Source organism: Leptosomus discolor, chromosome Z (assembly GCF_034619465.1).
Source record: "Leptosomus discolor isolate bLepDis1 chromosome Z, bLepDis1.hap2, whole genome shotgun sequence".
In the NCBI taxonomy this organism is placed as follows: Eukaryota; Metazoa; Chordata; class Aves; order Leptosomiformes; family Leptosomidae; genus Leptosomus; species Leptosomus discolor.
The window spans coordinates 3,848,043-3,861,065 of record NC_141419.1 but is presented as its reverse complement, the minus strand read 5'-3'; the positions used below and the strand labels follow the sequence as shown (position 1 = coordinate 3,861,065).

The window sequence follows — 13,023 nt, the reverse complement described above, 5'->3', positions numbered from 1 at the left end:
CCACGAAAAGAGACAGAAACCCCTCACGGCACACGTGCTCCCCGGGACGGAGCGCCGGCACCGGCGGAGCAGGAGCTGCTCTAAACCTCGGCTGAACCGGAGCCGCTTCTCCACGTACCCTGCCGCAGCCTGGCTCAATCCTCCGACCTCACCCCTACCGAAACGCGCCCCGTTCCTCACAGGGGTCCAGAGCGCTTCACTCGCCAAATCCCCGCTCCCAGACTCGCTTGGCTGCCCCCGGCGAGGCGCGGGGAGCACCCACGGGGCCGGCAGGCGGCTCAGCGCGCCGCGGGCGCCGGCTGCCCGCCGGTGAGGGCGTACAGCATCTCCGCGATGAGCTCGACGATGTCGGCGTTGCCGATGACGGGTCGGAAGAAGAGATCGGTGATGAGGGCGGGAGGGATGGATTTTAAGGTGGAGGCGATCAGCAGAACGCGGGCAAAGCGGCCCTGGTCCTTGGGGTGCAGGGGCTGCAGGACCTCCTGAAGCGCTCTCTGGGCTTCCCGCTGGAGGCTCTGGATGTACAGCGAGGCCCTCAGCCCGGGAACGTCTGCCAAGGGAGAGGAGGAAGAGCCGGTGAGGAGGAAGGCTGGGAAACAGCCCCGGGGTTCTCCCATTCCCACCGTTTCCCAGGAAGGCTCTCGGAGGCCGCGCTACTGCAGCGCTATGGAGACGTAGCTATTCCAGGGCTGCCGTTTGAGGGAGGAAAAGTAGCGAATTGGGCAAATTCTTGCTTTACAAATGAAATCCCAGGGTCCCTTATTGTCTGCAGGGCAGGCAAAAGTCTCTGGCTTTTATCCCTACAGGTCACATCCCTCCTCCCCTGCTCTCCGGCGCGTTCGGTGACGATCGGTGTCACGGGTAAGGTACCCAAGCCCTCTCCCCTCGCCCGCCTGCCCCCGCTCTGACCGTCTCTGAGCCCAGAGGCGCGTGGGACGTGACCCCCCGAGGGCCGGGCACTCACCGGGGTTGAAGAGAACGGCTCCCTTCAGGTAGGCGTATTCCTTGGGGCTCAGGTCCAGGCTCCAGAAGGTGTGGAGGCAGCACTGCAGCCGCTGCACGGCGGCTAGCGTGGGCTGCGCCCGCTCGGGCTCCTGCCATTCGCTTTGGCCGTCGAGGAGGATCTTCTTGAGCATGCTGGGGGCCGGGGTCTCCATCACCTCGAAGGTGACCATCTCCTGGACCAGCCCCAGGAGGAAAAGGGGGCCCCAGCAGCTCTCCAGCAGCAGGAGCTGATCCTCTCGGGGCAGCAGGTGGAAGGAGGGGAGGTTTTTCAGGAAGCTGATGGTTTTCACCAGCACGTCGGAGGCCGCCTGGCAGGTGACGTGGGGCGTGCGGAGGCAGACGGTGCGGCGCTGGTGACAGAGGCAGCGCTGGTGGGCTGGGCTGCGGCCACCCCGGCTGGGGTGGAGGTTCTGGCTGAGGAGGGTGTAGAGGATGGCGGTGCGCTGGTCTTCGCCGTGGCACCGGCACCGCTCGCAGCCCACGTCCATGCCGCTGGTGGTCACAGCGGGCAGGTCCTCGGCGCAACTCGGCTCCTGCGACAGCAGACGGGAGAGAGGCTTATAACCCCTTCCCGAAACCCTCCGTCGCAGGCTGGATTCTCCCCGTCCTCCCAAGCTCTGCCAGCCCATGGCTGCTCAGAGCGGCTCTTATAAGGCGGGGTCACCAGTGAAACACCCCTCCACAGCCTTGACCGCTCTGATTAAGCGGTTCTCGTTAAAAAAACCCAACCACCCAGCCGTCCCTGGGCTGATTGGCCGGGGCAAACGAGTTCCCCGCGCGCGGTGTCAACGGCCGTTTTCTCAATGAAGCGCCGGCGGGGAGGGGGGCGGTGGGTTGGGTGGCCTTATCACGATTACCCCAACAGTCTAAACAGAGTCATTAACCCAGCCTGTACCATGGCACCAAGGCCCCGCGCTGTCACCGGGCAGCGCCGTGTGGCAGGTGTCACTGCCAGGAGGTTCACACGCACGCAGGGCGCTCGTCTGGGCCCTGTGTTCAACGACCTTGGAAAGAGCAACCTGGAAGTCGTTTTATCAGCGGCTGTTTGCCTAACCTTGCTGACAGGAGACTGTTACGGTCGAGGAAGAGAAATCCGGTGAGCTGACCGGCCGTAGTATCCAGCCCCAGGCAGGGCCCATCGGTTCACGTCTCTCCGAGGAAACGCAAGGCAGGGGAAGGGCAAAACCGAACGCGAGCCGGCAATGCGCGCTGCCAGAAAGCAAATCATCTCCTGGGCTGCATCAAAAGCAACATCAAAAGGTTCTGTCCCTCTGCTCTGCTCTGGTGAGACCCCACCTGCAGCGCTGCGTCCAGCTCTGGGGTCTAAGAAAGACAAGGAGCTGCTCGAGCGTGTCCAGAGGAGGCCAAGAAGATGCTCAGGGGGCTGGAGCACCTCTTCTGTGAGGGCAGGCTGAGAGAGCTGGGGTTGTTCAGCCTGGAGAAGCTCTGGGGAGACCTTAGAGTGGCTTTTCAGTGCTGAAAGGGGGCTGCAGGAAAGGTGGGGAGGGACTCTTGATCAGGGAGGGTAGTGACAGGACGAGGGGTAACGGCTTTAAACTGGAAGAGGTGAGATTTAGATTAGATGTAAGAAGAAATTCTTCACCATGAGGGTGGTGAGGCGCTGGCACACGTTGCCCAGAGCAGCTGTGGCTGCCCCCTCCCTGGCAGGGCTCAAGGCCAGGCTGGATGGGGCTGGGAGCGACCTGGTCTGGTGGGAGGTGTCCCTGCCCAGGGCAGGGGGTCGGCACTGGGTGACCTTCAAGGTCCCTCCCGACCCGAGATTTTCACCGTGAATCACCAGGTATTTTTACCCGTTGCCCAGCAGAAATCGAGGCGCTTCTCCTCCCCCATTTCCAGGGGGCTGGTGGCAGGGTGAGGGACTCCCGCGGCAGCGAGGGAGTCCCCCCCGCCCCCGTAACCGGGAGACCCCCTCCGGGAGACCCCTCCCCGCTCCCGTACCCGGGAGACCCCCTCCCACCCGGGGATGGCGGCCACTCGGCCGGAGGAAAGGCCGGCCCCAGGCCTTGGCCCGCCACGGGACCCAGAGCCGGGGGGGTCGGCCCGGGCCCCCGGTCCCCGGGAGGGCAGGGCCAGGCCCAGACCCGGCCGTGACACGCAGCCCTCAGGAGGCCCCGCCCCCTGCACTTTGACCCCTGACCCCCCCGCGAGGTCACGGGCTCCCGCCGAGCTTTCTGGAAAGGCCTGGGGGGGGGGTGGGGAACCTGCCGTCGCTATAGCAACCGGACCCAGCGCCTCGCGTCCCGCCTCCTTCCGGCGGATTGGCCGCGGTGGCGGCCAATCCGACGAAGAGAGCGGCGCGGACTGGCTCGGGGATTGGCGGGTAGGGGAAGGTGCGCGCGTGTGCTTCCGGTCGCGCCGCTTCCGGTTCCGGGTGGTAGCGTGAGGGGGCTGAGGCGGCCGGTGAGGCGGCGGTGGCGGCGGGCAGGATGGGGCTGAGCGCGGAGGAGGCGGCGGAGCAGGAGGATCGCTTCGATGGCATGCTCCTCGCCATGGCCCAGCAGCACCAGGGCGGCGTGCGCGAGGTAGCGCCGCCAGGCCCGGGCGCGGGATGAGGCGGCGGAAGCTTTTCCGTATTCCCGGGAGGGGGTGGGGCGGGCCCGGGAGGAGCTGAGCGGAGCGGAGGTGAGGGCGTCCCGGCCCTTCCCGGGTCCCGGCCCTTCCCCTCCCCGTTCTGAGAGCGGCGATAACGGCGCAGGCCTGCGCCAGCCTCGGGGAGCGCGGAGGACGCGCTAATTAATTAACGTGATGGTAATTAACTGGCGTAATGCTGAGGAGCTCCGGCCTGTGCACTCGCCACGGCCTCGCACGCCGGCTCCTGCCGCCTCCGGGCTTCCCGCACCCCCAGCCCTCGGTCAGGCCGGCGGCGCTGCCCCGCCGGAGGTGTCGGTGCGCGCAGGCAGCGCCTGTCCCGGGTGACAGCAAAACCGCACCCCGCAGGGGAGGATGGAGTCCCTCTGTCCCGCTTTCCCAGCGCGACCCCCTGGTAGCGGCCCCTTGAGGGGTTTAGACTTTGGCCATGGAGTGTGTTTGGTCGTGGAGGTGGTTCCCCTCCGCGTGGCCGGGGCTCTGCTGACACACCCCACGCTTCCCGCCCTGCTGAGTCTTGCTGGGGGCGCTGGGGGTCCGGGTGCTGACCTGCAGGAGGGCTGGAGAGTGTGGGAACATCCCACTGCCAAATGGGGAAATGGGCCTAGTGACAGCTCGTCGTGCTGGAGGGAAACCGCTGACTGAAACACTGGCAGGAGGGAGTTCCTGGGAGATAAAGAAGCCAAGCCCACGGATTTCCCTAGGGGTCTTTGGGGGTGCCAGTTCATAACTGGTAATTCATCGGTGAGATCTGGCAGGCAGCCGGTTATTTTTACCAAATAAATCGCACATTTTGAGGGTTTAGGCATGCAAAGAAGCAGGATATGGTGTATGTGTGTATCTATGTATGTGCACGTATATATGCACAGATACACGCACCCAAATTCCTGCCTCAGATACCAGCTTGGGGTATCAAGGTAGATGTCCCTCCCGGGTGACCTGAGAATAAACCACTTGCCCTTTCTTCGTGTAAACACCACAAATGCCTCTTCTACAAACTGGGGATCCAGGAGCTGAATCTCCACAAAATCCATGGGACATTTTCTCTGGGAAAAATGGGGCTGATTTCAGCACGACCCCGGCACAGGCAGGGAGTACAAAGAATAAAGGCTGCTTGAGACATGAGGTGGCTTGGAGGGATCTGGTCTCATGGTTCTTTTTTTTTTTTTCTTCTCTCCACCCCTTCTCCCACCCCCCTCCCTGTCTCCTCTACCAGCTTGTGAACACCTTCTTTAGTTTCCTGAGGCGTAAAACGGATTTCTTCACCGGTGGAGAAGATGGAGTAGCAGAGAAGGTAAAAAAACCACCCAAACCCAATCCTTGAGCTTTTTTATCTCCTAAGTTAGGTGCCACCCGTGTCTGTGCACACTAAGACTTCCTCCCCTGAGCAACTCCAAGCATTACGGTGCACTTGGGGACTATCAGCCCGTGATGCTGATGGAATTCATCCCTGGAGCAAGGCAGTAATGAGTTGCCCCTGTCTGGGGCGAGGCTCGGGCGAGTGGTGCTGACGGTGCGGGGTGGTTTTTTGCTACGCTCTGGCCAAAGGCTTGTTTGGAAAGCAAATCTGCCAGCCCCACTGACTGAACGGTGACAGACACCGCGGCGTTGATAACCCCAGGTTACCTTGTTTGTTCATCTCAGGAAAAGCCCAAAGTCCAGAGCTCTGCACCTTTGTCTCGGGGCTGGGGAGCGAGCCTGGGGGTCCGGGTGGCCTCGCTGGCAGCCTGAGCATCTCCAGTCCAGCTCGAGAGCTGGAAACCAGCATTGTTTCACTGTAGGGAAAGAAGAACCAGAACATTCAGACACAAACTGAAGGTTTCTTGTTTGTACTTACCAGCGTAGCAGCTGTTCCCCTCCCTGGACTACTGGAACGCCACCAGCCAAGCAGGCACTGCTGCCCAGTTGGATGTGTTAGGGCAGGTGTTAATTGCTAACACGGCGTGTGACGTACTCTGTCTGGTCTCTAAAGTGGCAAAACTAAACTAAGGCGGGTAAGGGATGGGAAAGGGGATGTTTCAGAGTAAGAAAGATGAAGCCTGCTGTCATTTTTCTTAGTCTAGAGGGCAAATCTCCCCAAATTCCTGGGGACTGTGTGCTCCCAGGGAGTGAAACCCTGAGTATCACTTCAGAGACAAGCACTGGCTGGTGATTTCGGAGGTCCTGGCTGCTGTTGTTGGCAATTCTGTGTCTGTAAAAGTTTGTGTCCTTGAGTGGTATCTGTGAAAACACTTCATGGTCTTCTGAAAAAGGTGCTCAGAGTCTGACACCACAGTAACCCCCACAAAAATGGACGAAGCTGCTTCCCCAGTCCCGCTTTGGCAGGAAAGAGAAAGAGGAGAGGGTGGGAAAGTCATCATTTATGGGGTGCCCTTCTAGTGTAGAGTGTGTGTGTGGGGGTGGTGCCTTGAGAGAAGCTCTGACAAGCTCGGGCAATGGATTGTTGTTAGGAGCAGAGGCTGGGAGATGCTGGTTGTGAATTCTGTGTCCTAGGGGACGCTGCACTCGCCTTGTGTAACTAAATCTTGCTCTCCCCTTTTAAAACAAAGCAGAAATACTTGGTTGGTTACAAAACGACAAGGTGTGGATGCTTTGAGTTGCTCTGGAAAGGTGCTGAACCCCCCCCTGAAGTTTCTGTTGTACCTATAAGCCACTACCTGAAACCTTCTCTGAGAACTCTGCTCCGATTCCTTTTCTCGGGTTGTGTCTGTATGGTTTTGCGGAGCAGGCTTCAGTTCTCATACGTGCTGCTTTGCACAGCGCCGCTGGCGTTATCGACCCCGGGGCAATTGCTCTGGCTTCTTGCCTGTGTACTCAGCTTTTCCCCCGGGCAGCACGGCTGTTTGCATCGGGGACCTTGAGAGTTTGCTTTTCACAGTCACAACAACAGGAGAAACCGGAGGGAGGTCTGAAGCAAAGATTTGGGTAGCAATTTGCCCCTAAGTGTGAAATACCGAGCTTTTCAAACGTTTCTCCTCTAAATCCTGACACTGGATCTCCCATCTAGTGCCTGGGGAAAAGCCCCCTCGTGGGAAAGGTCAGAAGTAGGTCAAAACCTTGGATCCAGTGTCTCCATTTTTCCAGCTGTCCCAGCTATCCAGAGTGGCTGTCAGATGGCTGGTTAGGCATCTGCTTATCCTGCTGGAATTGCACAAAGACCAAAACAAATGGACTATTTTTATTTCTCTGTCTCCATGGAAGTACATTCCCTGCGTAAGGAAGAACTAGGAAGGGCTACACGTAAATATTTTGAATTTTATCCTACTTGTCAAAAGACTAGAGTGAAAACGAAGGGAAAAGTCACGACATCTGGGTGCCTAAGTGCTCCTCAGCAGACAGCGAGTTGCCTTCATTTGGGTTTGAAGAAGTGGTGATTTTTTTGAAACCCCTTTGACACGTGTCCGTGCCTTTCAGCTGATCACAGATACCTTCAACCATCACAACAAACTGGCTCAGAAGGAGCGGAAGGAGAAAAAGGCTCGTCAGGAGGCGGAGCGGCGCGAAAAGGCAGAGCGAGCTGCGAAACTGGCGCAGGAAAAGCAAGACGCGAACGAGCCGCGGATTAAGGAGCTGACGGATGAGGAAGCGGAAAGGCTGCAGCTGGAAATCAACCAGGTGAGAGCCATGGCTGGTGCCTGCAGGGAGCGCCCAGGTCGTCTCCTCCGCTGGCTGCCTGTAGCTCGGGGAGCAGCGAGTGGTTCAAAGGGCTCAGACGTGTTCCTCGGAAGCGTCTGGAGCAGGTGGGGTGGGGTGCTTCGAAACTGAACTGGCCTAGGCACAACCCTTGGCATTTTCACATGGATTCTCCCATAATTCCCTTTGCTTTTCTGCTTTCGGCAAGCTCGGCGACTGTAAGGACACCCTCTGCTGCAGTCATCGGGGTGGGAGGACCGAGGGGTCTGCCCTGGGCAGCGCCGCTTTCCTGTAGCGCTTCGAAGGGCTGAAGGTTCAGGCTCGGGTGCAGTTCTCAGTCCCGCTCTGGGGTTTCGGCTGAAGAGGCTGAGAGGCCACCTAGTGTCAGATCAGCGAGTAACACAAAGGGCCAACCCTTCCCTGAGCACGTTCGTTCTCTTTTTTTTTTTTTTAAACAGAAGAAGGAGGCACAAGGACAGGTTAACGGTGTCCCCGTGAAACCCTCGGAGGATGAAGGTGAATCTTCAGATTCGAACAAACAGGTAAAGCTCATCTAAGGACTTTATTTTAGGCTGAGAGCAATATGTTTCTGGGCAACCATGAGAACTCCTGTGAGTGTGAGGGGGTGTCCAGTCTGGCTTGCTTTAAGAGTACACACTTAATTCCCAAAAGCTTCAGTATGGACTTTTTTTTTTTTTTCTTTTTTTCTTGTAATTACATTTTAACAGAAACACCTAGTCATTTCGGGCTGAATTTATGGGAATATCAAATACATGCACCTGATCTGAAATTCTTATAAAACCCAAGAGCTGTTGTTACAAGTGAAGGATAAATGGAAACTTGAAAAGCTTCTTCCTTTTCACTTTAAATTGGTTGCTTAGGAAACAGATGACGAAGAAGAAGATGAGAAGGATAAAGGAAAACTTAAACCCAACTCTGGCAATGGAGCTGACCTTCCAAATTATAGATGGACACAGACTCTTTCAGAACTGGATGTAAGTATTGCCTCGCTGCCGGCACCTGAGGAATCTGAGATGGGGAATAAGAGCAGGAGCTGGTGAGGACGGGGGAGCCGATGCCCTGTATCTGGGTGGCCTGTGGAAGGTTGTTAGTTGTACTTGGCAGCGTTTCAGTAGCTGGGAGAGAGCTTGGTAAGAAATAAAATTAAAATAAATCGAGAAGCTGTAGTTAGCTTTGCCAAACCTTCGTCTTGTTTTAACAAGACATTAAAACCCTCTTCCCTTTTTATGGTCCCTTGGAGGTGTTGGCCCTCCTGTGCCAAACTCACTCTTGCATCCGTTCACCTCCCGTTCGCTCAGTACCCCAAGGAAAATACTGCGTGGTGAAACCAAGGCAGAAAGTCTTAGAACAGCAGCATGAGAGGGTAGGGAGAGACTTCACTGCTCAGCTCCTCAAGTCTGATCTTTGTCTGGTCCAGCTGGCCATCCCTTTCAAGGTGAACTTCAGGTTGAAGGGGAAGGACGTGGTGGTGGACATCCAGAGACGGCGCCTCAGAGTTGGCCTGAAGGGCCATTCGCCTGTCATTGAGGGGGAGCTTTTCAATGAAGTGAAGGTGGAGGAGAGCTCCTGGCTGATTGAAGATGGTAAAACAGTCACCGTGCACCTGGAGAAGGTAAAGAGTGGATCAGGGAGGATCCAGACTTGTCTGCCTCTTCCCTGGTGAAGTAAGAGTCTGACAAAACCTATGAAAGCCCTGGGCTTTGTCCACCGAAACGGAAGGACGGTGCTTATCCTTGGTCAGTGATGCTATTGGAAGCGGAGTGTTGGACGTTCCCCCTGTCTGCAGCCTAGCTTCGTGCTAATCCAGGACATCCAATTGATTGCTCAGCAGTGCAGGAGAAGCTGGAAGGGAATCAGTCATTTTAAAGTTGTTCTTTAGTGGGATAACGGCATGTTTTGACATCTGTGAGCGATGAGAAAATCCAGGGACAGACCTTAACTGCTTATTGTGTCCCTTCTGGGCCTCTCCAGGTGATTTGTTTGTAATGCCATTTATGTCACGCCAAACGTGACATCTGACATGCTCTGAGATTTCCTGGGTGTGGACATTCAGGCTGCCTAAAGTGGTTAGGCATGGAAGTGGTACCCTTGATCCATGTTTAGATTTTACTGACATTTAGAAAACTGTCGAGTAAAGTTTGATTCCAGCAGTTTTTTTCCTGTGACTGAGACATAAAATTCCTAGAGCAAGTCCAGGAAAAAAAAAAAACCACAAACATTTTTGCTTCTTCATCCTTCAGATCAACAAGATGGAATGGTGGAACAAACTAGTCTCCACAGACCCAGAAATCAACACCAAGAAAATCAATCCAGAGAACTCAAAGGTAAGAACTTCCCCCCGTTTTATTTCTCTTGTGCTCACAGCCGGCTCACGTGCAACTGCTACGTCTCTTTTTTTTTTTTTACCACTGCTGCACCTGGTGCTGTCCTATCCCATAAGCGCCCCCAAAACCTCAAATGAATGAGGCTGAGTCTGTAGATGAGTGTCTGTATAAGGGTTTCTGCAGCCCGTGCGTACGGCGTAGCGTGACCCCCTGGGAGCAGGGTGTACGTAAGGGCTGAAATAAGTTATTCCAATTATTGATCAAAGTCCTTGCTTTTAGTTGTCAGACCTGGACAGCGAAACTCGCAGTATGGTGGAGAAAATGATGTACGATCAGCGACAGAAATCCATGGGCCTCCCCACGTCTGACGAACAGAAGAAGCAAGACATTTTGAAAAAGTGCGTAGACCTCGTTAATTTGTGGGTATTGGCTTTCCCCGAGCCCTCTCTCCTCTTCCTCTTTGGCACAACCACGTGAGCAGAAAACAGGTTGGCCTTCAATCCTACCTGTGCCCACAGCTGCATCGTCATTGAGTTGTTGGCCAACCCCCCCGCCCCGTGGCTAGAAAAGCCCGTGGGGTTAGAAAGCAGAATGGGAAATTCTGGGAATAGCCTAACTCTGGAATTGTCTTAATCTGCTGATTTCAAGTCCAGGAAGCATGTTTGGGCCTGGAGGTGCCGTCTCTACTGAACTTTAACATGGTCTAGATTGTTTCCTAATCTCCTACTACTCGGTAGCCCAGATAATCACCCCTCCCTGCCACCAGACAGCTGTCTCCAAGCCGACAGCACTTTTATGCCTTTATTGCCCTGTTTGGCATAAATGCACCTTGGCAGGGAAATTACTCACGGGGCTCCCAAGGCCGTTTGGGAAGGCGTGGAAGCAATTCTGGGACACGCAGCTTCTTCAGCAAGCGCGAACCCCCGGCTTATCTGAGGGGCGGAAGGAAGCTCGGCGCAGCAGGCCTGCCTCCTGTTCTCCCTTGGCTTATCTCGAGCGGCAGCAGCTTCGCTCCGAGCACTGCGTAGGGTGTTTCAGAGCAGAGAGCAGGTGTCCTTAGCACCTGTCTGTCGAGTTCCTAGAATGGGAGGGAGCTTCCCAGGTATTCTTCCTCCTGGGAAGTCCACATACAGGATACCTTGTGGGTAGGGTCCCTTGTTCAGCTCTCTGGAAGTTTTGACCGGGTTAGGACCAAGTTTTGACCGGGTTAGGACCAAGTTTTGACCGGGTTAGGACCAAGTTTTGACCGGGTTAGGACCAAGTTTTGACCCGGTTAGGACCAAGTTTTGACCCGGTTAGGACCAAGTTTTGACCCGGTTAGGACCAAGTTTTGATCCTTTTCAGGCCAAAGTAGCCTCAGGGACGCCCAGGTGGGTCCTCCTCTTTGCCAGCAAAGCCCTCCTGGCTGCTAAACAAGGACACTTACTCTCCCAGCACCTCTTTCCATAGAAACGGCAAGTGTGGGAACGCTGTGGTGGCGTTTCGGGGGAAACCGTTGAGGTGAGAGCGCGGAGGAAGGCGGAGGCCCGCTTTAATTTGCGCTTGGTGCGTGAATCCTCCACACGGTTGTGTGTGGCATCCCTTGGGGAACTGCGGGGCAGAGGAGGAAGCCAGGAGCTCCTGGGTGCGCGGATCCCTCCTGCTCGCTCACGGGCGCAGCGTGTTGCTCTCGGAACTTTCTGATGTGGCAGCCTGAGTCCAAATAGTCCCGTCTGCTGGGACGGCGGGGCGTTTGAAGTCGGGTTGCACCGAGCCTGAAACCAGATTTCTCTGGTCACGTCCTCCAGGAGTTTTCCCTGTCGCAGCACTGGAGATATTCCCTGCGTCCCCAGTCACGCGTAAGATGACAAGTTTGAGCTTAAATTGTAATCTGCCCTCGCAATCTCCCCTCTGCCCCACAATCACTGTCGTAGCTGCTACGTGTCCGTCCGAGAGGTAACAGCGAAAGGGTGTGTGTTTGATAATTAATAACTCCCCTCTGTGTGGACTTGCTGACCTTGAGGGCTGGTAGGATTGCTGATACCGCTGACCTGAGGAAGGAGGGTTTGTAGTAAGGGGAGCGTGGCCCAAGCTCAGCAAAAGAGTCCCTGCAGTGGAGGGTGTGGGGAGGAAGCAAACTCGGTAGTGCAGGAAGCGGGGATGCCTCAGCCCCCCCTCCAACAGAGCTGTTGTGTGGCTCCCGCTGACTCCTACCCAAGCTCTTGTCTTTGGTTTCCTTGCAGGTTCATGGAGCAGCACCCAGAAATGGACTTTTCGAAGGCGAAATTCAACTGAGCCCTCCCCTCCTCTTTCACTCAGCCTGTCAAATGGGGCAGGATATGTATTGCCAGATGTCCCTTCCCTTGAGCAAGTCAACACCTCCAGCATCCCCACCTGAGCTTGCTGTGGCGGCAGCTTCATGAGGTCGCCCTCAGTTGTCCCGTGTCGAGCAGCGCGCGAGGCCCCGGGAGCAGCCTGTGACACTTCCCAAACGGCAGTTAGGAGAGAAGGAAGGGGGTACAGCGCGAAGGGTGGTAGGGCTACAAGAGCCAGGCTTGAGAGGTTTTGGGGCATGTCCTTAATGTATCCCCTAGTGTCATTTCTGGCTCCTCAGAGCCGCTGATCCACTCTTTGCCGTTTCAGTTTGGCAGCAGGTACGCCCCGGTTTTTACTCCCTTCCCCTCCTGTGAGAACAAGGGCTGGTTTATTTTGTAAAGCAATTCTTCTGCCTCCTTGGGAAGGGAAAACACCAGTCTGAAAAAAAAAAATCAGCTGTTACAGAGGCAGACTCTGCTCCTCCTTGCTGCTGCTTCTGTTCTGGCCAGCAGCGGAACAGACTGAGCCCCGCAGGGCTCCCGCCACAGCTGGAGAGGTTGACCTGCTGTCCTGCAGCAAGGGACAGCTGGAGAGTCTGGGGTTTTGGGCAGGGAGAGAGGAGGTGGTGGTGGGGGGTGTCTTTGGGGGTGCTGTTCTTGCTGGCAGTGCATCTCCTGCCTCTTTTCCAAGAGCCTCTCTCCCTGCTGACTCCCGACAGGCATCGCTGCGTTCTCTTCCGAGCCCCCGCTGACAAGTGGCGTAACTTTGCATGTTCGTATCTTTGTTAAAACTGCAGTGCAACATAAAAAGGAAAAAAAACAGTGGTGTATTTCGAGGTAGAGTGTGTGATTTCTCCTGCAGAAGGGATCCAGGCTGCTGTGTGAGCTGGGAGGGGGCAGCGTCTGTGAACGAGGGTGCTGCTGCCAGGGGCTGGAGGGTTGTGCTCTCTGCAGCCGCCTGGAGATCCCTCTCGGGCTCCCTGCTCTGATGTTCGCTCCCCGGCTAAGGAGAGGTGGGGTGGGAATGCTGGTGCACTCCATGTCCAGCTTAAACACCCAGGGATGACCAAGGCTCCTTGCTCCAGGCTCCACCCTCCACATGGCAGCGCGTGACTGCGCCGAGGAAGCCACCCTTGCCC

General features: G+C 56.3%; 2 protein-coding genes across 3 annotated transcripts; one reads left to right on the top strand and one right to left on the bottom strand.

Moving 5' to 3' along the window:
- Positions 1-278: 278 nt before the first annotated feature.
- NR0B2 (nuclear receptor subfamily 0 group B member 2) lies at positions 279-1,502 on the bottom strand. Its single transcript, XM_009948844.2, has 2 exons — positions 965-1,502; positions 279-550 (listed from the first exon to the last, which is right to left on the bottom strand). The coding sequence occupies exons 1-2, from the start codon at positions 1,491-1,493 to the stop codon at positions 279-281; spliced, it is 801 nt and encodes a 266-aa protein (XP_009947146.2). The 5' UTR covers positions 1,494-1,502.
- A 1,947-nt stretch (positions 1,503-3,449) lies between these two features.
- On the top strand, positions 3,450-12,706 carry NUDC (nuclear distribution C, dynein complex regulator). Of its 2 annotated transcripts, XM_086479280.1 has the most exons (10): positions 3,450-3,548; positions 4,829-4,906; positions 7,027-7,227; positions 7,350-7,352; positions 7,704-7,787; positions 8,127-8,240; positions 8,684-8,878; positions 9,507-9,590; positions 9,870-9,988; positions 11,813-12,706. In XM_086479280.1, exons 1-10 carry the CDS (start codon positions 3,453-3,455, stop codon positions 11,862-11,864), a joined length of 1,026 nt encoding a protein of 341 aa, XP_086335406.1. In that variant the 5' UTR covers positions 3,450-3,452; the 3' UTR covers positions 11,865-12,706. The 2 variants fall into 2 exon arrangements, with proteins under 2 accessions (XP_086335406.1, XP_086335405.1); XM_086479279.1 differs by lacking the exon at positions 7,350-7,352.
- The last annotated feature ends 317 nt before the right edge of the window (positions 12,707-13,023 follow it).